General features: G+C 41.5%; 1 protein-coding gene across 3 annotated transcripts in view; it reads right to left on the bottom strand.

Annotated features, from left to right (window-relative positions):
* Window positions 1–22,755, bottom strand: part of AGAP1 (ArfGAP with GTPase domain, ankyrin repeat and PH domain 1) — a 288,426-nt gene that overhangs the window by 138,105 nt on the left and 127,566 nt on the right. For all 3 annotated transcript variants that reach the window (XM_042822094.1, XM_042822096.1, XM_042822095.1), the window contains one exon: window positions 18,867–18,959. In XM_042822094.1, coding sequence (XP_042678028.1) covers window positions 18,867–18,959 — 93 coding nt within the window. The remainder of the gene's footprint in view (window positions 1–18,866; window positions 18,960–22,755) is intronic.

The raw sequence follows: 22,755 nt of genomic DNA, 5'->3' as shown, positions 1-22,755 counted from the left end.
TATAGCACAATTCCTTTAAAAAGATCTCCAAAAGCGTTCGTACTTGTCAACCTTGTCCTCACAGTACGGAACATTTCTCTTTTTTTTCCCCCTACCACCCAAAGCACCCTGTGTGGCACCATGGGAGGGCCTGGCCTCCATGCTGTGCCTTGGCATTTAAAAGCAAAAACCAGACATTAAACAATAGACATTACGGACATCAAAGCCCCCTTTCACAGCCAAGTTTCTGCCTCCACGGGCTTCTGATCTATTTCACATTTCAAATGGAGCTTTTAATTTTGGGTGCTAAAAGTTGGGCAGCGTAGCTCACAGGTATCAACTAAACATTATTCACCGAAAGCTCGAAGGTAGCCAGCAAAAACGAATCCTGCTTAAGGAACAAGCTCTAAAATCTCTTAACCAAGCTAAGGGCTGCCAATAACCCAAACTGAATTTTGCATGTAACGCTTTAAAAGTTCCTGTTTTATTGCTATTCAGATTCCATTCCATCCAGTCTCCATTCCTGTGGTGCGTGGCCTCTCCTCCAGCTGAAGTTCTTGCCCCCTCAGGTTGCACTTGACACAAGCTCAAACACCTCGCAGAATCAAGCCTTGCCAATAAAAGAAAGTGCCTCTTAATCTCCTTCCAAAGACTGCAGCAGACTTGTCTTTCTCACCTTTTTGGAATAAACTGAGATTCTCAAATCTCTGCTTTGCTCTGGTTGCCCTCTGCTCCAGCTTCTTCTTTTCTACAGAATGTTTGTTACTTTTTTGTACAGGGATTTTACATACACACATACACACATGTACTTATGAAAACACATGCATTCATACGCACATGTATGTAACAAGGTGATCACATCCATACATTACTTCACACTGTCTCACAACTTTTCCCTAACAATAATTTCTTCCAACATGCAGAACAAAGGAATCCCGCTTTATGTCTGTTTCAACTTATTTTGCAGTGCATTTATACAACTACATCGTGGTGCATTTCAATCTCAGGTCAATTTTTTATATATTTTGCAGACATCAAAAGAAATATTAAATACTCTGTATTGCCTCCGTTCTACACGAGGATTCTGAAGATATTCCAAAATGTTCAATCAATGCAGCACTCTTTTAACTTCTTCACCCATAAACGTTACAACGAGCGATTACTACAGACTGAATTAAAACAAAAGGCTTTGTTCTTGTATTCTGAAAGGTTAAAATAAAAAAAAAAAAAAAGGGCTGGATTAGGCTTATTGCAAGTTATATACCTGAAGGCATCAAGGTACGCCTGTGGTCACATCTGAAACTCAAGGTGTTATGAATGGTAGATACAATTATGAGAGAGAAGAGCGAGATGGATCTAACAAGTTCATGAAATCCTCACTCATTAGAAGGTAAAGGAACACCACGTTCTGAGCAGCCCTTCACAAAAAACAGAACATCCCATTTGTTTCTCCACTCTGCTCCACAGTGATTCTTCCTCTTCTGTAGGCCCAAAACCCTTGGACAGCACTCGAGTCCAGTTGTGTTCTGCCCTCACTTTTCCCTAATGCATATGAAGAAGGTCATTATTGTTTCTTTATTTAGCTTTACAAGCTGCTGCAAATACAAACCAATTTAAGTCTTTCCCCCATAAACACTCAGTTTTATGTAGTCCTATAACTTTTTAACCAAAGGGAGACAATTGTACTCACAACGAGTGAAAGATTAGAATAAAAGAAACTGGAACAGAAACAGTAAAAACTCCAAAGCAATTTTCCACCAACAATTTCACACTGCTATTTAACTTAAAAATATAAACATTGATTGAAACATTCACACACAGTATAACACTGTTCTCTCAATAGCCTTCCCATCACACCAACAGTATCAGGCAAAAAGGAAGACTTCTCCCATTCATCAATATAGAAGTTATTCATCCGAAGTTTATTATCTCAGGTAATTTGATCAATACACTTCACCTTTATAGTACAGTTGTCCTTGTGAGCAAAGCATTTTGCGTTTTATAGTGAGATGGTTATTATGAAGGCTATTCATAGGGAAATTCTCTGCAGTTAAAAGTTTTTCCAATTAACTACATTTAACATCGTTTAAGCCATAAAATGGTGGTTACATTTCACATCATGTTGTTTAAGCGTGGCAGCGCTCAGCGAGCAGTTAGCACGCATTTGGCAAAAATACATCAACCAATGCCTCCAAATGGAAATCAAGAAAATCGTGCCACAAATAAAATAAGGCCTTTCAAATACGAAGCTGAAAATAGACACAAAGATCACGTACTTGACAAAACCGTGAAGAACAACATCCTTGCTTCCATCACCCCAGGAACACTCCTCAGCATCTATTCTCCTTTCGCAGTCACACGACTGCACTACTCTTCTGTCAAGCTTCCTTTTGAATCTTGATATTTCTTTTCAATTCTTGCTTTCGTGTAATTTAGCTATGAAATTCTAATGAATCATGGCAGAAAGAGTATTTGTTATTCCCTGGGATGTAGAACTCCCGAGATAACTCTAAAAAGTAGGCAGTATTTGGACTACCTTGTTGGCTGGAAAAGGCCAACATTCATGATGCATTCATCAGTAAGGTCCAACAACAAGGTGGATAAATTCCTTGAAATCCGAGTAAAACAAACGTTCACAGATCAGTTATTGCAAAGCAGAGAACCGGCTAAAATTTGCTCAAATATTTAGAAAATAATAATAAAAGAATTCCTTGAGAGATACTCAGAATAAACTAGTTCATTAAAGTCATATCAGCACTTGTAATTGGCCCTTGTTGGCCAATAGAAGGAGACATTTGCAACTTTTCCCAGGAAATTATATTCTAAATCCTTCATGAGGTGGACCTTGTCCTTTTCTGAGGAAACTTGATAGCAGTCTTTAGTATTCACTAGCATAATTAGGGCTGCAGTTAATTTCATTAAATTCTCTTGCTGCTAAATGAAGCAGATTATGAGACATCTTTTATTGCAAGGCATGAAATTACAGCCTGTCAGCTGCCAATGGTAGAGTAAAACTAATGAATTACAGGGTAAATAACACCAGAATTAACCAGCCAATTTAACATAGCAGAGAACAAAGTCATTTTTACTTAGAGCTCTGGCAAACACCATCTCCAGGATACCTTTCAGATGAAGGGAGACCAATTCAGGGATCCTCCAAACTAAATAACCAGGGAAAAACCACATTTATTGTGCAGCAACATTATAAAGTGAACGCTACCAGTAAGTTATTAGAGATCTGTCAGGTCAGTGTTAGATATCACATCACTAAAATATTTAAACCGTGGTTTCTCCAAGCAGTTTGTGTAATACATTATTCTTTGCACACCATAGGGAAAAGTGCAGATGTGCATTAATTTGTCACTATTATAACTAGCTTAATGGTGACAACTCTTCACAGACAGGACCAGACAAAATCCCTATTAATGAGGTGTTGGAAAGCGCTTGTACAGGACGGACAGATAATTAAAGAAAACCAAAACCAAGCGTAACTACTTACGTTCCATTTTCTACATCTGTCCTTCTAAACTTCTCAACACATTTTCTCTGTACAGAACCCCTGGCTATGCTTCCTCTGCCCCTGCTCAGAGTCCAAACAGAGGTGTAAATACACACTTCATTTCAAACTAAGGCTCTGTAACCCAAGGATTACGTTTCCTGCTGAGGTAAGGAGCAATGTGAGGGATTGTGTTAGCTGGGGAGCAGCTGGACCTGAGCACAGAATGGTGTGTCAGCATAGCTGTCTCCATCTCTTGGGGACGGACTTAAGGCTGCTATAATACCTGTGGCATTTGCAAGGAAAGGATCTAGGGAAAGAGAAATCCCACGTTATTACAAGGGCTGATTACTAACTCATTTTGGGAAATGTACCGCAATCGTATCTGCTGTACACAAATTAAAGCATTTTTAGAATGGTTTTTCGAGTTAGGTTTTCAGCAGGTTCTTAAGGTATAGCTTCTTAGGTGATATATAAACCTAACTGGCCACAGAGGGTTTAGGCAGTGCTGATGGTGGGAAGGCTGGAGATGGAGTGAGAAGGGCTGAGCTCATCGGAGCTCAGATCAACATGGAGAGAGAGAGAGAGAGATGCATCACATGGGGAAACAATTGCTTGTCAGGGTTTCACTGCTTATATTGATGATTATGATTATTACCTACCTTGAGGATGTACGTGTCTCAAATTCAAGTTCTATTTGTAACAAAAACAAACAAACAAAATCCCAAGAGACATCGGTGCGCCTTCCAAAAGAAAATATCTAAAATTCAAAATCTCAAAGCATGTCGATAAAAATTAAAACAATTATGAGTAAACATGAATAACTGCACAGGAGAATCCTTTGGAGAATGCATTCGCCTACTGATTGATGTCCTACTGTCAGAAAAACCACAAGAATTTCTGCATCATATTGTTGCTACTTCAAATAAAGATACAACAGTCACTGCTATTTCTTCCACAATACAAAGCACACAAAAATATCTGTGGTAACAAATTATTCAAAATCATGGAAGTAATTAATCACAAGCTTTTAAAACCCAGCTTTGCTGAGGACACATAGAAACTTACTTTATATACACCACCTACTGAAATTTGCTCTTAAAACGTGCACAGAAATGCAAACTATCTGGAAATATGAGTTTTCAACCAGCTGGGTCAGCTTAATCTTTTGGGATCTCAGAGGTAAGTAAAAACAGGAGCTGTCTGTTTCAGAGTTGCAGTAGGAGAAGCCAAAAGCTACAAACAAGGAAAGCAAATCACGTGCCCAAGCACTGCTGTGTTACACAGGAGTAAACTCGTGCCACATCTGCCCAGCCCACAACAGTGATCTCTCTGGGACCAGCACATCAGCAGCATTCTGACAGTACAGAAATGACCTACAAAAAAATATTCCTGCAGGAGACTAGAACTAAAAGAAGCACGATATTCCAATCCCTGAACAAAGGGAGGCTCTATCTGCCACGATCCAGAAATGAGTTTTCTCTCTCAGACCTTCTCCAAACATACCTGTATTATACAGGGAAGACCTGCTGCTTCCTGAAGCCTTTGCCTGGCATAACCAACCTCATCAAACCTCTCTGCTTAGCACTGCAGGTCAGTATTTCTGCACGCTCATCCTGCTCTGGAAGGTAGTCCTGGCCCACGTAATGCTCTAGACAGAGATGCTGACTCTCTTAAAGACACCTTGTTCCTCCTCCAGAAAAAGAAACCTCCATCTTACGTATTTTAGGTAATTATTTTCACAACATCAGAACTGTTCCGGACAGATGCTGATATTTTGCCTTCAGATTTCAACAGTGGGAAAACTTGCACTCTGACAGCTTGCATGTATCAACTCCAATGCGTTTGTTACCAAAATCTATAGACTGAAAGCTCTTAAGACTGTTCAATTGGAAACAGCTCAGAGGCATTGACAATGTGCCGAAATAGCAGAGCACCAGGAGCACCGATGCATTGCTTCAAGTTGGCAATCAATCACCGTGCTTCATGCTTAGGCACCTTAGGAACCAGGCACCTCTAGGGACTGCAGTGCTACTTTCTGAAAGATGCTTAAGATTTTTAGATGTTATTGAACGTCACCTGTTTTCTTGTTTTTGCTTCCTATCTTTGTTCAACAGCCATCGTTCAATATTTCTCCTCCTTCCTCTTACCTGTTTACTATAGATTTTGTTTCCCTTTCATTTTCACCTGAGCTCTCACAGCAGCACTATTTTCCGTGTGAGTTCTGCTTCTCTATTTCTGTTATCCATCATATTGGCATGCTCTCCTATCCTCCTCTTACCTTTATAGCCCAATGCTTTTGTCTGCCGCCTCCCCTTCTACAGAAGCAGAGAGTTTGCCACCTTTGTGCTCCCTAAGATTCAATAAACCTATTTCTTCACCACATCACACTGACAATAAGAAACATCACTGAATCTGAATTAAGTGTCACTTAGTCTGTATCAGGAATCACTAAGCTGCAAGATTAAAGCACTAACAACTATGATCATGCACTTTTTATATCTCATCCACTTACAAACTGAGAGCAACATTTACCATACAAAAGGATGATTCAGAAAACATTCTGAAGAAGTTCCTTGCCATGCCATTAACCTCAGTACTGCTCAGTACCAGCAGTAACACTGGGATGCACTGCCCTCTTACAGCACCAGAACGGGTTTGTGCAGCTCAGCTGCCACACACAGCACTGGAAATCCAAAAAAACCTACGTATTTCAGGAGACCTAACACACACAGCGTGCCCTGTTGGGTTTTTGGTGTTTTTTTTTCCCTTCATTTTCATTTTTAATAGCAAGAGCTGAGTGTTTGTCATACAGGAAATACACCAACCATGTATTTCTATACTTACTCAGTTTGCATCCCAGTAATTCTTTTTTTCCTCACCCAGTATGCTCAGAGCTCCCTTCTCTCCTTTTCTCTCTCCTACAATTCACAGAGCATCACTTTGCCCACTGTCCTTTTTGAATTTGGTCAGGGAGCAGCTTTTAAAATTGATTCTATAAGCGATGATACCTGCTTCTTAACCATTCCCTGTTCTCTTCTGTTCTGTAACTCACCTTCAGAATTTCTAAACAATTCAACCACTTGCCCTGCTATTTTAATTGATTTTCCCTTCCAATACCTGCTGCACTCAAAGATTTCTTAATTTTTCCCTCCTGAAATATTCACACAAGAGAAGAGAGCATTAGACGTTAACCTAGCAGCTTGATTTGCAGTTCTCCAGCTCTCTACCCAACCATTTAAATACTGTCACTCATAATAGGGTGATATACTGTACTATAAACCATTCTGCAAATGGTACGTCTTGGTATTTTTCTTTTGTGACAAAGAATCATACTCGCCACAAAGGGGAAAGAAATGAACTCCGTGCTCGTGCTCACACAATCTGTTTACACGTCTCAATAGCTCTCCCCACTCCCTTTTCTCCCCCCCATGAAAGTCCATGTTTTTACTTTTTTTTTTATATACTGTTCCTTTAAAAAAAGAATTTTAGAGTCTGACAGCCCCCAAAGTCCAGTAAGTTTCGCTTAGAATTAAGCCTGAAATAATCTCCTTATAATCATCCCACAGCTGTGTGCTTGTGTCTCACAGTAGATCAGCTGCAGTTCTTTTCCTGGCAAACACTCCAAATCCCTACATATAATTTTACAATTAGAAGTCATTTCCCCTCTCATCTTCTAAGCAGTCGTGAGATACAAGAACCCACATTACTAGTGCAAACATACACTGATTAGTGCTGCGATGGGAAGTTCCAGAGACCTTCAGACAGACCCATCTGCCAGCAGAGCCACGGAACTGGGATTCTCTCTCCAGTACCACCTTGAGCACTTTGCCTCCTCACTGAGTTTAGCATTAAAAAAAAAGCTGCATGCATCTTAGATTATGTTTCTTAAATGGCCATTCCTGATGCTCGAGTCAGATCCCTTTTCTCCTGCAACGCAATGCTGTTTTATTCTCAAAGCGCACCCACCTTTTCTTGCACTCAATTCCCAAATCTGAAACCACACTGAACTTCCACGCACATGTCACTTCTGGGCCTGGTTTGGAGCACAAGACTGAAAACCCAGGTGTTCATGTTTGGAAGAGAAGCTACTGACTTTGGAGAACTTAGTCCACTTGGTTTTCTGTGTGCGTTGTACTGCAAAACCTGACTACCACTGCACTGGGAGTGCCCATTCCAGGCACATCAACAGCTCTATGCCAATGAGGGTTGTTAGAGAAGTGCCTTCGTACAGAACACGCTCCAAAACTGGGTTGAAATAACAAAAATGAGGGCAGCTGGGTTTCAATTCAAGTTAGCAGTTTCGATTCATCTCCCATCACCCTGCCTAGAGATTACTCTACCGTATTGCTTTTGATTTCACCGTGAGTCTAAAGGAGGATAGAAACAGACTTCTTCAAGCAGGCAGACAGCAGTGGCACGTACCACAAGCAACGACGAAACGAGAAGAACAGTCTGACATGCAACTGGTTTGGACAGAATAAGATTATTACGCTTCTGTTAACAGATCTGCATCTGTTTGCATCAAACCTGGTTCAATTTATCACCATCTCTGGTCCTTGTAACCTTCAAGACGTGCCTTTCTCTACTGTTTATAATACAGATCACAACTACGGTTGCTGCCTGTTTGCTTCCACTCACAACCCCAACACTGGTGGGACTGCTGCATGGAAGCAGGCCTGGTGCTCAACCAAGCCCTGTTGTCCTGCTTCCAGCCAGCCCCAACTGTGCTTCAGCTCCAACTTGTTTATGATCATGCAGACTGTTTTCAATCCACATCACAGTTTTTAGCCAAATGAATCTGAATACATTTTCAATTAAGAGTCAGCAAGGCATTTTCAAAATGCTTTACTAAAATCCAAACATTTTGCATCTGTTATGTTTGCTTCATCCACTTATTCTGAATTTCTATCAAAAAAGCAATCAAGCTTTTCTGGCAAGTTTTATTCTATATATACACCACGCTATTTCTCACACTTACATTAAGCCACTCAGGAAAGCTCAGTCCTTCAGCTGCGTGTTTGTGTTACTGCAGTCTTCATTTCCAGCTTTACAACTCTGGGACAACTGAAATATCCCCATGTCATCTGATGACCTCAATCATCTCAAATTTATCATCAAGCAAAGGATTCTGACAAACAGAAGATGCAGTTCTCTGATTTTTCTCCTTATCCGAACCCGAGCAAAATAAATTAATGATTTTGGTTAGCTTTATTTTCAAGAGTTGCTCTGCTGAATTATTCCATTTAAATTCAAAATATTTAAGTGCCAACATCTGGCCCATCTGCCGAGATGTGCTGCTAATCACTGGAGTCAGAAGGGTTTCGAAGAATAGAAGCAGGCTTAGAGAGAAGGGCATTCTAACAAGAAGGCAGCGAGCACCACAGCTGCCATGTCAGAGACTGCACAGAGTACCTACGTTCCACAGAGCCTACTGCCCCCACCACCAGCAATGCCCCTTCTTCACCCCACTGCTGTTTGCAATTAGCCATCGCTATTTACACTCTACATAAATGGGTCCACAAACCTGAAACACCAGTAGTGCCAAAGCTTTCACTTTTTAAATGAAAACACAACGAGGGATGGTGGACCAACAGCCCCCGATTCAGACTTACACGCAATTACCTCAAAATTAAAGGGTAGCAAAAGAATTATGAAAATATTTTGGATGCCCAAGGTTTGCCTCGTTCAAAAAATTAGGCTAAAGGGCTTTAAATGCGTGCTGTTCAGTTTACTCTTTTGATTGCTTTACCACTATGTAAATCAATTTGTTAATGTTCCTTACAAAATGCATGAGCCAGTTATACTGACAAACACACAAAGCTCATTCGTAATTAGCAGTTAATTAGTAAGAAGGAACAGATGCTGTTAGAGTTTCAGCAGGCGAACAGGTTCTGTAAACAATGCTTATAAATCTAAATGAATTTATTAACCACAATGCAACTGTCAACATTTTGCTGGCAACCATACAAATATGGCGGAATCCCCAAAACATCTTTACAACATATTAATAATCATCGTGTCAACCAAAGTCTATCAGGCAGTCTCACTTGGTAACTGTCATAAGCGCTCCACTTAATCTTGTTATGTCACTTTTTCCTCCTAATTCCTCACTCGTGCCCTCAGAGGAAGAGCTGCAGCCACCCAAGTTAGCACAGACACATACAGACTCACCTCCAATACAGAGCAGCTCCTCGAAACAAAGACATTTGTGCCAACCAGCTTCCATGAAAGAAGAACCAACACACAACGAGCACAGCTTTGAAAGCAAATCTCGGTCCTGAAGGATTTGCAGCAATTTTCTTTATCCCCATTATCACTCAATGACAGATCACTAGTACCAAGGCATCAGCAGATCTCGTGTACTAAAAATAACATAAGGTCAATTATTCCCACCCACCATTTACAAAATGATGCACTCAATAAGCCACTGGGTCATTCCACAGTTTCAGTAAGTTGTTTTCTTTTTTTTCTTCTTTTTTTTTTTTTTTTTAATTCTCAAGGAGAGCTAGAGATGGATCAAATAAAGAAGAATGCCTCTTGTAAGCATTTCTGTGATATGGAGATAAACTATTAAAGCAGCTTCTATGTACAACAAGCTCGGTCAAGGCTTCTGGCTAAGGGCCAGCTCTTAGCCTAAGGGCAACAGTGAAGATACCTTAGTGACCTCCTTCCTGCCAATCTCTGCATGTCACATTGAGATGCCACCTTGATATATGACACCATTTCAGCACTGGAAAATTCTAATAAATTTTTTAAAGTCATATTATGGCTTTCTTTATTGATGTTCTCTTTTATACCTATATTGCTTTCGATCATTCCCTCCTCCTCTCCTCCAAAGCACTCTGACACCTCTCCACCATGTTCTGCTCTTGCTTCCAATGCACACAGGTTTTGAATACAATGCACACAGGTTTTGAATACAATGCTTGGTTTTCCTTTTGCAGGCACGCAGTCCCACTTCTTCCTTAAGTTCTTTGCTACTTTTCTTCTTACCCTTGCCTTACTTTTGCTCACTTCTTGAAGTTTGGTCATATAAGCTGAATGTTACCTTTGAAATTGTGTCCACTGCTGTAAGTGACAGTGGTAAACATTCAAATGTAATTCTTTATTAAGTAAACTGAATAATCATGTTTATAATGTAATGCACCATAAAGACAGATTAATAAGCTAGGAAAAGTTATGAGTAAGTCAGTGCCTCTTTACCACAGCTTGATTCTGTTAGGGAAATCCAAGAGGCTCCCACTGACAGTTGTAGCTTCTTAGGGTGAGAGGCAGTTAAAACATTGATAGGAAGATAATTTCTCTAAAAACTGTATTGCTAATGTCTCATTTATAGATCCTCAGAGGTATGAAAGCCATATGCACATCACTATAGAATTCAATTTTCGGAAAATAATATTACTGTAAGGCCTCCATAACTCTCGAACATCACCTCAACCCCTACCAGACATTAATTGGAAACTGATAAAATAAGGACTAACTATACGTGCTGCTCACTTTGTCTATGCATGCTTGAGACTGCCAGTACAATTTTGCAGGGAGTAAGAGCTGTATCAAGAGCAATTCATAGGATGGGAGACAGAAAACTTGCATGTTAGGGCCTCTTAAATACCAGGCGGACATCAATTAAAAGAAACATTGAAGAAATTCAGTCCTCATAACAGAAACACCCAAATCCCAGCTTTCTTCTGCAACCTTTGGACAACTCATGAAGGGAAAACAGTAGAACCCAGACAGGGGGAAGAAGTAGGTGCCTCAGTGGGACTGGGTGGTGGGAGGAGAGAAACTGTCCCAGTCTGAGGGGTGCTGGGGTTCCTACCTGTGCATGCCTCCTTTGGCTAAAACCCAATGGGGCAAAACTCCCCTGGATTGACACAGGTAAGGAACCTTAATTTCAGGCAGGGAGGGTTCAACGCTCGGAGCTTTGAGGGTTGTGTTGGGTTTTCAGCAGAGCAGTGCACCGAGCTGGACTGCACAGATTCACTGAGGATACCAACAAAATAGCAGGTGCTGGGCTTTACGGGTGACAAATCCATTGCAACTGAGGTAATTGAAGAAAATTGAAGAAAAAGTAATAATTAATGACAGGATCTTCATTCTAAAACAAATCCAGGAACCTTTATGTGCTATTTCATTTCACATAGTCAGCACTACTGCTTTTCTTGGGACGGTGTCTGGACACCAGCACAACGAAACAGCTTTCACAATCAAATGAAATGCTGTTCCAAGCAGGTGAATGCAAAGCTGGAGCTCTTCTTCTGACGTAAGGGCACATTTGATCTAATTGGAAAAAATATTTCAAGTGCACTGGGAATAGTCACTGTTAACTGAATGCAACAATGAAAAAGGAAAAAAGAGCATGCAGACCCGAGGGAATTACCAAATCAATTAACAACTAATTCAGGAACTAATTTCTGTATTGCCTCTTAGCACAAAACTGTATCTTTAATTTCTCCTGCAATAAGCATCACCATGATAGTCCTAACACACTCTGACGCTTTAAATGAGTTTACAAGTATCTCTTTTTGATTGGCTATATAACATTATTTCTTCACAGTTCAATGCAACCATAGCCAAGTGTTCTGAAATATTTAATTATACTGGTCGCTACCAGTTAACAATTTACAGAACCACAGTGAGCACAAAACATTTTATAACTAGTAATCAACTAATTAAAAACACGGCAAAAATGTGTATGTTCTGATTATAAACAATTGCAGAGGAATTACACAGAAGATTTCAGCACTAAGAGTTATTTGGCTAACACCCATACTCTTGTGTTTGTACAAGCATATCTGGATCCTGATTACTGTGATTAGACAGAAGCGTGACAGGGTAAATTACACCTCACGGTAGACATAAATAAATGAAAGTCTGCCATTTGCCAGTGCCTTGTCAGTCGTGTCATTTCTGAATTTTGGAAAGCCACCCTCCAGAGTCACCAATCCTGGATGGCAAAGAGCTCTTCAGAAGCCTCCGGGAACCTGGTAAGTCCTCCGGGACAGAGAACAGAGCAGCAGCACATGGCAGTGCCCTGGGGCTCTGTGTGGAGGAGCCACGAGCTCAGGCTGCAGGTCAGCTTACCGAGGACACGTGTGCCATTTAAAGCATCCTGGAGAAGTACAGGTCCTCCAGACATCTGCTGTTGGCTTTCTTTTGAAATGCATTACTCCAGAACAGAGCTTGATGCTGCATGCAGATGGAAGAGCAATAGGGCGAGCTGCGGCACTCAGCACCAGCCCAGGCCTGCTTACATGCAAGCTGCTGCAGTGGGGAGCACCCTGCTCTCACTATACCAGCTTCCTTCACCCTGTCAAGTCAGATGAATTCAGCAGGAGGAGACACTAAGAAGGTTGCTTATTTGTACTCTCTTTTGGTCGACTCGAAGTAAACATTTACAAAACCTGCTGCAAAAAGCATTTGTTGTTCATGTCGATGGTGGCTCTCAGGTCTGACACTTGCCTGCAGCACTGCGGAGCTCTTCGGCTAGTGAGAAGGATTAAGCAAATCAGTTTGACTGACTGGATGTGGCACACCGTCACTTCTCAAGTCCTATTTCAAAGTCACTACCAGACGTGCCAAAATAAAGGACTCTGAAGCGCTGTTATTCTGCAGAAAAACCATGCATGCTTGACTCTACACAGAAACGTCCCATCTAGAGCTAAAGCTTAAAGGAAAATGAGGTTAGGAAGGGGAAAAATAGTAATCGAGAGGAGACAGCAGGACTGAGAGTGCTGAAGAGGGGAAAGGAAGGGAGCTGAGGGGCACAGAGCAGTAGACAGGCAGGAGAAAAATTACACCAGGCAAAAATGCCATCCTCAACGGAATGACAATCGTAAGGAATAAAGGTGTTTATCCCACCTACCTGAGCTAAAAGCTTACAAACCGATAACTGGGGATTCAGTGAGAAGAAACACAGAAGGAAACGCAGACTAAACACTGCCTAAGCCTGAACGTGCCTAAGGAAGGGTGACAAGAAGTTGCCCCCTTCTACCTCTGCACCACTCACTCACCACAGGACGTGTGCTTGGTGGGCTGCAGGAGGCAAGCTGCTGGAGTTTACCAGCAAAGTTTCTCTCCAGACACCTATGAAGCACGGCCTGGTTGCCCCAAGACTCTTTCTGTGGAGTAGTACACAGATTATCTAGGAGAGTTCACTAGCAAACACCTGAATTAAACACAAATTCTGTACCATGGCTTTTCTAAGAACATCTCAGAAACAACACGGATTTTTTTTCCTGGTTAGGAAATGTTTGGAACGTTGCTTCAGAGACACTCAAAGACAAGGACACACGTGAAAGCACTGAAAACTGACAATACAATGGTTAGGCTTCAAACGAATGCTGAAACTCTTGGGAGTGCACAACTTGACTTAAAAGTCACTTGAAAGAATGGCTGATAAAGGATTGCAAAACACAACACCTCAAATACTGCAGACGTTATGGGACCGGTGACATTTTTCATACAAACTCTGACATTTGTTGAAAGCATTTTAACATTATTTTCCCCAAGTTTACCGTGACCTTTTATAAAATAGGAAGTTCTGTTTTTCTCCGTGCTCATCTTAAGGACAAAAGTGCCACTCAGGCATCAAAAGCTCTTCTTCCTAAAAGCAAAACTCCCACCCAGTTTGCTGGCAGAGCCCCACCAATATCTCAGCCCTAAAAATGTTTACCATTTTTATTTCTGAGTAAAAAAGACAAAATGCTTAATTTCATTCAAGGATTATTTTAATGTATTTAAATGTGCCACGCTAGTGGGCAAAGAAGGTCATCTGAAATATCACCTAAAAGTAAAGACTGAATAAGATATTCAGCTTTCTCCATTAACACAGCCATTTGCAAACAGAGAAGTGAATGGATTCTGAAGTTCACCTTTGCAAGTCATGGATGGCAAATTTTTCGCTATGCCATCAGCTAATATGAAACATGAGAACATTTCTGCTCAAGCCAGGGTTTCATGTTTGCTGTCCCTAAACGATGCACCCAGGAGCTGCGCTGGAATCCGGGGGCACAAGAAGCACAGCGCTGCTCACTGTGAGCAGGGCTTGGGTCACCTGTCAAAATGCAAACCCCTTCGGTGGGACGGCCTTTGGTAAAAGAGCAGTCAAGGTGACATAGTTCAGCTATACAATAACATGGGCACCTATGATAAGTGCAAATGCCAAAGATGAGAATGTGGAAGCAGAAAGTCGAGGCAAGCTCCTGTGCATTTATTTACGCTCCAGTCTGGGAGGGAGGGGGGAGAGGAGGGAGGAAAAAAAAAAGAAAAAGCACACAGCTGCCATCCCAAAAACAGACCTCCCATCTGCCACCCACGATTTGCATGTCACCTTCTCCAGGCTCATTTGTACTTCATTAACTGCCATTGACTTAACAAGATTTATGCAAATGACACCATAGGAGCTCGCTAACTCCCACTGCAATCAAGTGATTATGTATGTACAATTCTCCACAGCAATGAAAAATTAATACATGACAAGCCCACTCACCGCTGAGCTGAGCTTCTTGCTTTTATTTCTCTTGTTGTCATTTTTTTTTTTATTATTATTATTATTATTTGAATATGCTCTACTGCAAGACTGCAGAAAACAAAGTAATCTTCCCAAAACGCTGCAAAAAGCCCAACATGCTGGAAAGTATGTCACTCTGACACAGAGCCTAACACACACTTCAGAGCATTCAACTCAGGCTATCAAGATACCAGCCTTCATTTTCAGCCTACGTGGTTTTGAGCAGAGGACATTTCATATCGAGGAAACCATTCAGCCTAATCTTCTCCCTAACACAAAAGGTGTTAAATGCAATCTCAGCGTTCTTGTTGGAAAGTTATGGCACAGCCCAAGCCCTCTGAGGAAGCTGGGAGCAGGGACTGGATGGCACGTTGATGCTGCCACGTAAGCAAAACCCAGCCTCTCACTTTTGAGCAGTTTTCTTTTATTTCTCCCTTAAACTGAACTTCCTAAATGTAATTCACCTTAGAGCAGCTTTGCAAAAAGCTACCACTCACATTTTGACAACACGCCAACTTTTTGTTGCTTACATTTTGGGTTTCTGCTGAAAAACTGTAGGGTTCTTCAAAAACAGTTTTAAATGGCTTAGCTGAATAAAACCATGCTTAGCAGCATAGGGAAGTTATAGCACTCAGAAATAAAAAAAAAAAAGAAAAAAAAGTAAGAAAATCAGCTCCTTTCAACTCCATTGCTTCAAATTAAAGTCAGTAAGGAGCGAGGTGTTCCCTTGCAAGGAAGCAAACTCCTTTTATAACTGTGCCTACTTCCCCCAGGCCCTCAGGAACTCAGGGGTCCATAAGAGGAAAGAAGGAGCAGGTTCAGCTCTGCTTCTTCGGACTGGAAGAGGCACAGAAACACACCTGCCCAATACCAGTTCTTCCCCTCTACTTCTGCATACCCCTCGAGCTCAGATGAGTTTTCTTTCTGTCCTTCTTTTTGAAAAGAGAACATCTCCAATCTCCAATTAACTTTCCTCCAAGTTGGTAGACATTGTTTCTGATTTCTGGGACACCCTGGGTAGATAAGAAGAACCTACAGTGAGGCAGCACAAAATCTATCACATAACTAAGCCTCTGAGTCCACCATCTCAACGTTAAGACTTCTCTATTAGCTGTTCTTGAATAACCCTTTTTTCAAGTACCAAGGAACACTGAACGCTCTCTGAATTTCAACCCGAACCTTCCCATGGCTTTTTAAAAAATAATTATTTAAATGTGCTAACAAGCTCAATCAACAAAAGAGAGGCACCAAGCTGCAAGTGCAAGCTCAGATTTACTCCCTACAACCAGAGGCGCATCGCCACAGCTCTTAAGTATTACCATAAGCCATGCACAAACCCAAAGCACCTCCAAAGGGAAAAACAAAGTACTGACAGTGGGATTAAAAAGGTCTGGTCATTGACTCCCTTGGAAGATGAGGGTATGTGCATGAAGCTGGCAAAGGCACCTTGCTCAAGAGCAGCTTCAAGAAGTCGTGGGACGTTTAATGTAACTGGAGGTGACTGGTAATTGCAGGCTGGGATGGTGCAGCAATGTGACTTTTGGGCTAATGGGAGGAAAGACTGGAAAACACGAGGACAAAGATTAAAAAGACTCTTTTAAGAATATAATAAGAAAGCTTTTCCACAGCAACTCTGTGAATACTACAATCTGCATTCAGCTTCCTGAAAGGAGATTTCTCTTTCTATTCACTGACCGTTTGTCACCGAAACATCCTGATGGAAGGGGTTTCTCATTGAAAGCAGCACAGTAGCATGACATATTACTGAAGTTTTTAGGTCTGAATGTTCCTTTTCACATCCCTCTGTCTTATTCACAGTTAATGCATTAAATGCAACAGAGATCATCTTTTCTAGCAGGAATTTCTACTTCCTCAGAGAGAGCTCCAAGTGTCTCACACCTGTAGAACGCACCAGTAACAGTCAGATCAGCAATGTAACTTAGCACCACCTCTAAGTAAGAGCTATCTGAACAGTGGACAGGAGAAAGCTTCCCCAGTGCCTCATTTCAGAGCTTTGTCTGATGGTGAAAGATTTACACTAACTCAGAACAGTACAATTTGTAATCAAAAGCCTCTTCAAACTAATACGTGTATTTCAACTGCCATTAAACTCCGTCAGTACACAAACACATTTCCATTTCCTCTGGAAGTTCTATGTTTCTAATAAAAAAAAAGTTTTGTTTTTCCCCCTGCTCCATCTTCTTTTACTTCACAAATAAAGCAGGGGTGGGAGCATGAAATTTTCAATACAGAAATTCCAAGTGATTGTAGAGGATGCCTTAATTGTGCTGCAGCGTGATCCCACTTAAAGTCTTATCTCACCTGTCCTAAACATGTATTTTTACACAAATTAATTTCATGCAGTGCCATTTAGAAGAGTATGCACTCATCAAATAAACACTGGGAGAAGCATGTTTCCCAATGCAATTTTTTATTCTCAGCTGCACTCGCAGTCTGTTTTGTTTAATTAGCATTACCTGAAAGAATCCAATCGGTTTAACCTATCTCATAGCACACAAAAGCTGGAGAAAAAAAACGTAGCTTGTTTCAGGTGCCTGCAATCTCATCCTCTGAACACTGAGCCAAACACGGAGCTTATCTGGTGTCACACTGCTGTGTTTGATTAAAATTTGTCTCCTAAAGATTCACAGACACGGCTAGGCTTCTGCGGCCTGATGGCCCCAACAAGTCTAACTGCTTTGAGAAAGGAAATCACTACAAGCGTGAGTACAAAGCCATCTCCCCTCTTCCTCACCCCAGCATAAAACAATACACAAAGAACCTCCACAACAGCAGCACCAAACAGGAGATGGCGGACTCCTCCACAAGCTGAGCTGGGAGCCAGGTAAGGTTTGGAAGCACATGGGAAGAGGGAAGGGGGAATCTGAAAAGCAGCAAAGCAACCAAAAGAAACTGGAAAAGAACTGCATGGGAAGAAAATAAGCTGCTTCACTTGGCACTGGTGCTGCCTGCAGCATGGTAGCTCGCATGAAAGCAAATACTTGCAAACACTACTGCAGAAACCATTTGTAAAGCACCCCATGCAAATGCTTAGCGCAGTGTTCTTAACTGCATGAATTCAGCGTAATTTAATTTGGAAAAGTAAATGATCTCATTTACCCAAACACTTTGCATTACATTCCAGTATTGCTTTTGCCTTTCAAAGTGCGTTCAGAGCTACAATTCAGCATTCAGTTTCCGGGCTAATGAAAGTGCATCTAGGCTAGTAAAACAGACCAAAACAAATCCGTGAATTCAAGTCCTGTTGTGTAATGAGGAAGTTTAATTAAGGCCACACATTACAGCTGTAAATGTTCTCTTATATAATAAGGTCTAAATGAAACTGAACCTAATCAAAGTTACAATTCCTTCATTAGCAAATTACAAACAAGAGTGCACAGCTGACACACCGGCTATGATTATCACAACTAATTGCCTTGTTGTTACAAACCAGCCTGAAACTGTGTTCAGATGTCCGTCTGCGATAGCAAATTAGGGCCACATCAGGCTATTCCTGCCATCACAAGGGGCTCTTGTGCAGCACGCTGATTTTCCCCCGTCAAATGGGCAGTGCACAGCCCAATCAAAGCCGGCTCTACAAAGGCAGCCTTTGAAGCCAGCGCAGCCGAGAAACGCGCTCCATATGCAGGCCGGCAGACTGCACTTCATTAGGCCTGTTGTCACATTTTCCCTCTTCTTATTCTAATGATCCTATTTTAATACACATAGGAACCTCTCCTAATTGATGTCAAGTGAGTGACTTCCACATTCATCACTGGAGCACATCAAACAAGCCTTGGAGCGCGGGCCGGCCTCGCGGCGCTGCAGAGCCGAGGTGCATCTCCGAGCACGGCAAGCAGAAAGCTGGTTGCATACCTGCTTAATTGGGATCGCACGGCCGCTCCCGATGCTGTCCGTTCTGCTCTCCAGGACCTTCTTCTCTTTGTCTGGGTCGCTCCCTTTCCGAGACTGCAGAGCAAAAACAAAGTTGGTGTTATTTATTATTATTATTTTTTTAATAAAGAAGTATTTTGACGTATAAACATACTGAAAGCAAGAGGGGGAAAACCTACAAAAGTACACGACAGTCCCTACATTTGAATGAATTTGAATACCTAATTACCATTTCCAATTTGCAGCCCTCCACTTGTTTGAAATGGGATTTGGGTTTCAAAGAGTTCCAGCCTCGCTGCCTGAACAGCCAGCAGATCACACTGCTGAAGTTTACAGCGCTACTTGAAGAAGGCTGCAGCTTCTTGTTGAGAAAATCTGACATACATACATAAATATATACCTACATGGGTAATATAACTAATATCTGTAGGTTTTTAGAAAGATCATCAACCATGACACTGCCTCTGATCGCATTCATTTAATTTTGCTCTTTGATCATGCCAATTTACAGTTCTTCTTCCCGTACTTTTCCACGCTGAGAAAGTTGGAATTTCAAGAATAGATACCTGCTGAGGTTGAAAAACACTCTTGTGAACAGAGAGAATAAACATCAACAAGAGAAAAATTAAATCAACGTTTAAAACTTGACCTGGCTTTCTCTGAGGAGAACTGCCCTATAGAGTGAGCTCACAGAGCTCCCTTCATGACTACAGGAGTTTTAAGAAGTCATTCAGATCCTGGTCGATTACTGTGAAAGAATACACAAGTATATTCATTTTGACAGATTTATTTTATTTTAAAAAAGAAAGAGAAAGAAAAAAAAAAAAGGAAGAGCTGAAAGTCATCCTCTTTAATAACTGATCTGACAAGTGACAACTTCACTCCATTACTTTTCAATAGGAACATTACTCACACAATATTGGAAATGGGAAAACATTTTCATGCGCTTTTCAAATCACAGATGATGTATGAAATGAGTGCATTTGCTGTGTCCAGTGCCACAACGGAAAGCCAATGAGAACCAGAGCAGTACAAGACACCGAGTTTGATTTTTGGCATAAAGGCATGACTGAAAGGCAGTGACATCGGGACTTAATACCCATTTTCCATATTCCCCCATTCAGCAGGCGGAGGGATGGAAGGAAGAAAATGCCCCAAGCGTTGCTTTAGGGGACGAGGGGCAGGAGGCAAGGGGAGGGAAAAAGCCCACGGAGGAAGACTTCAAGTAACAGCATCCTAAGCAGCACATTTACCCAGCGGGGAGGCTGTGCTTTTCCCGGCTCTGCCGGGAGCAGGCTCCTATCACTAGTTACTATGGCTAGGGGCAATGGAATGACATGGCAGGGAATTAAACAAAGAATAAATGAAAGAAAGCAAAACAAGTGGGAGGGATGAAATCCAATGTTCAAGATCACTATTGTTCCTCTTCCTTCAAGACAGATTTCTGAATCTGAAAGTGCCACTTCCCAATAATAAAACACAAAACAATACTTCAATGGCGCAAAGCGGCCCTAAGTGACATTTTAAAGGAACTCAATGAAGGTAGCCAAATCCTTGGGAGGGAAGTTGTCAACTTGAATGTTTCTTTTTGTCTTGTTTTAAAAGAAAGGATCCCGTCTCTGAAAAGCAATCTAAATACTATGCACTCATTTATTTATTTTTAAATCATCACATCTTCTCTTGCAGAAAAGTGACTGCAGCAGAAACGAACGCTGCACATAGCAGGGAAATGCTACAAAGCAAAACGTTGTCAAATGCTTCAAGCATAGGAATCTAGGAAGGGATGTTAGTCAAATCCCTTCTGGCTGCTGGTAATAAGAGTACACGCAGTTTTCAAAGGGAGAATTCTATCAGGCTCCACTGTTTATATCATGTAGTCAAATAGAGAGGTACCCTAGACTTCCATGCTTTTGTATTTATAATGCATCCATTTCATTTTAGATCATATAAATTAAAAAACAGACACTAAACCACACTGGATCAACATTTGCTAGGATTTTCTCTGACGTCACGTTAACGCTTCCAGCAATCCTATTTAAAACTTTACAGCAAACCAGAAGAGGTCCCAAAAGTCAAAAAACAAAACAAAACCAAAACCTGCCTGAATGCCATTTGACCTATTTTCCCTTTGCACCAGAAGTCATATGCAGCCTTACGTCAACACTAAACCTTTCCCAAATCAGAGCCTAGAAACGAGATTGCTTTCAACCCAGGAAAAAACAGCAGCTGAGCTCGGGCACAACCAGAATCCTGCATCCACAGCCCAAGAAGTACCAGTACTGGTCTCTAATACACTGAACTAGAGGTTTATTTAACTTTTTAAAAGGTCATGACTGCAAATCTGCAATCACGTAAGACAGGTAATACTGACATGTGAACGGAGCTGCCTCACTGTACCTGAAACTCATTCAGCCCACAAGAAATCCAACAAGAAGTAGCAACCAGTGCTTTGCTGAAGTGTAAATCCTCACCTGTGCTGCACAACAGTTTAATCACCCCTAGTTGTACTGTGCAAAAACAAAAACATTTACCCTTCTGCTTTATTTTGAAGCCGAAGTAGGTAGCCTCCTATTGCAGAAAACATTAATATCCACCCAAGTTGTAACGATCAGATACCACCATGATGTGCTTCAGCAAGCCATGTTTAAAATGGTAAACATGGTTAAAATGCTCGGTCCTATTCCAAATCAAAAGCTGTAAGAGGTTTTTAAAAAAAATCACATCTTCTTTCTGCTTAACCCAATTTTCTTCCAGTTGCTACATGAACTTAATGGAAGAAACTAAGCGTATTACCTACGGGATGTAACAAGGGTCAGTCTGCAATTAGACAAATGCAAGCAGTACTAATCGTATGCAAGTAACAGTCCAGGAAAGAAGCACAGCAAACCAAACACAGCTAACTGACACAGCTTCACGTTTTGCTCTTAGCAGACAGGCCATCTATTTCTTTATAGACGTCTCACCTATTTGTTCAGTCTGGTAATTCCAGATTACAGCTTGGCTGACATGGCATGAGAGCAGCGTTACGAGCAGGGTCAGCAAACTCCAGGACAGGGATTACACTGTGTTCAATATGGTCACAACACAAAAGACAAAACTAATTCTGAAAAGACATTTTTTTTTTTTCCCACAGCACTTGATTCTTCCCCAGGTTATCTGGCATTAAGACAACTATTAACATCCTCTTGTGCGAGGCAAGACGGTCCTCCCTGTGCTGTTAGTTACTGCAAACCTGTCTGTTCAATCTGTTGGTAACACGCAGCTGATTTCATATTCCTCTCAGACCTCTTCCTCGACTGCAGATGCGTATGTTTCTCTTCATTCGCCTTCTCAAATTTACACCTACTCCAATATACATCACCCACAGTTTTCCAAATGTCAACAGCATCTGAACAGCCCTCTCAGCGCCTGATGCACACTCGAGGCAGGAAATGGTCGGCACACGCTCCCACCGAGCTCTGGTGGTCTCGGCTCGGCTCCCAGATTTATGGCTGTGCTCTCGGTTTCCAGGATGACACTGACATCTAGTGGAGTTAATAACTCACGAGTGCTCCTCAGCACGAGCCCTGTGAGCAGCAGGGAGATGCACACGCGCTTGCTATAAAACCTCGGTGTCAAAACATGGCAAGTTCTCATCAGACACTCAACTTGCATTTTTCAAACTACCTCAACGAAAATTCATCATTTGCATTCCTTTCTAGGAGGCTGAAGATCTAAATCAAAACACCACCGGCAAGATGGGCACATCAAATATGACCTGTGAGACCGTGCTGCCACTCAGCACTCCAAAACCAGGACAAAACTTTTGACTTGCTGAGGGATCAGACCTTGTTTAGAAGTTTCCAGCATTTCTCATAGTGCTTCCCTGGAT

This window comes from Centrocercus urophasianus, unplaced genomic scaffold (assembly GCF_019232065.1).
Source record: "Centrocercus urophasianus isolate 14NV4802_14NV808 unplaced genomic scaffold, USGS_Curo_1.0 seq_20, whole genome shotgun sequence".
Taxonomy (NCBI): Eukaryota; Metazoa; Chordata; class Aves; order Galliformes; family Phasianidae; genus Centrocercus; species Centrocercus urophasianus.
This window is presented reverse-complemented; position numbering and strand designations above follow the sequence as displayed.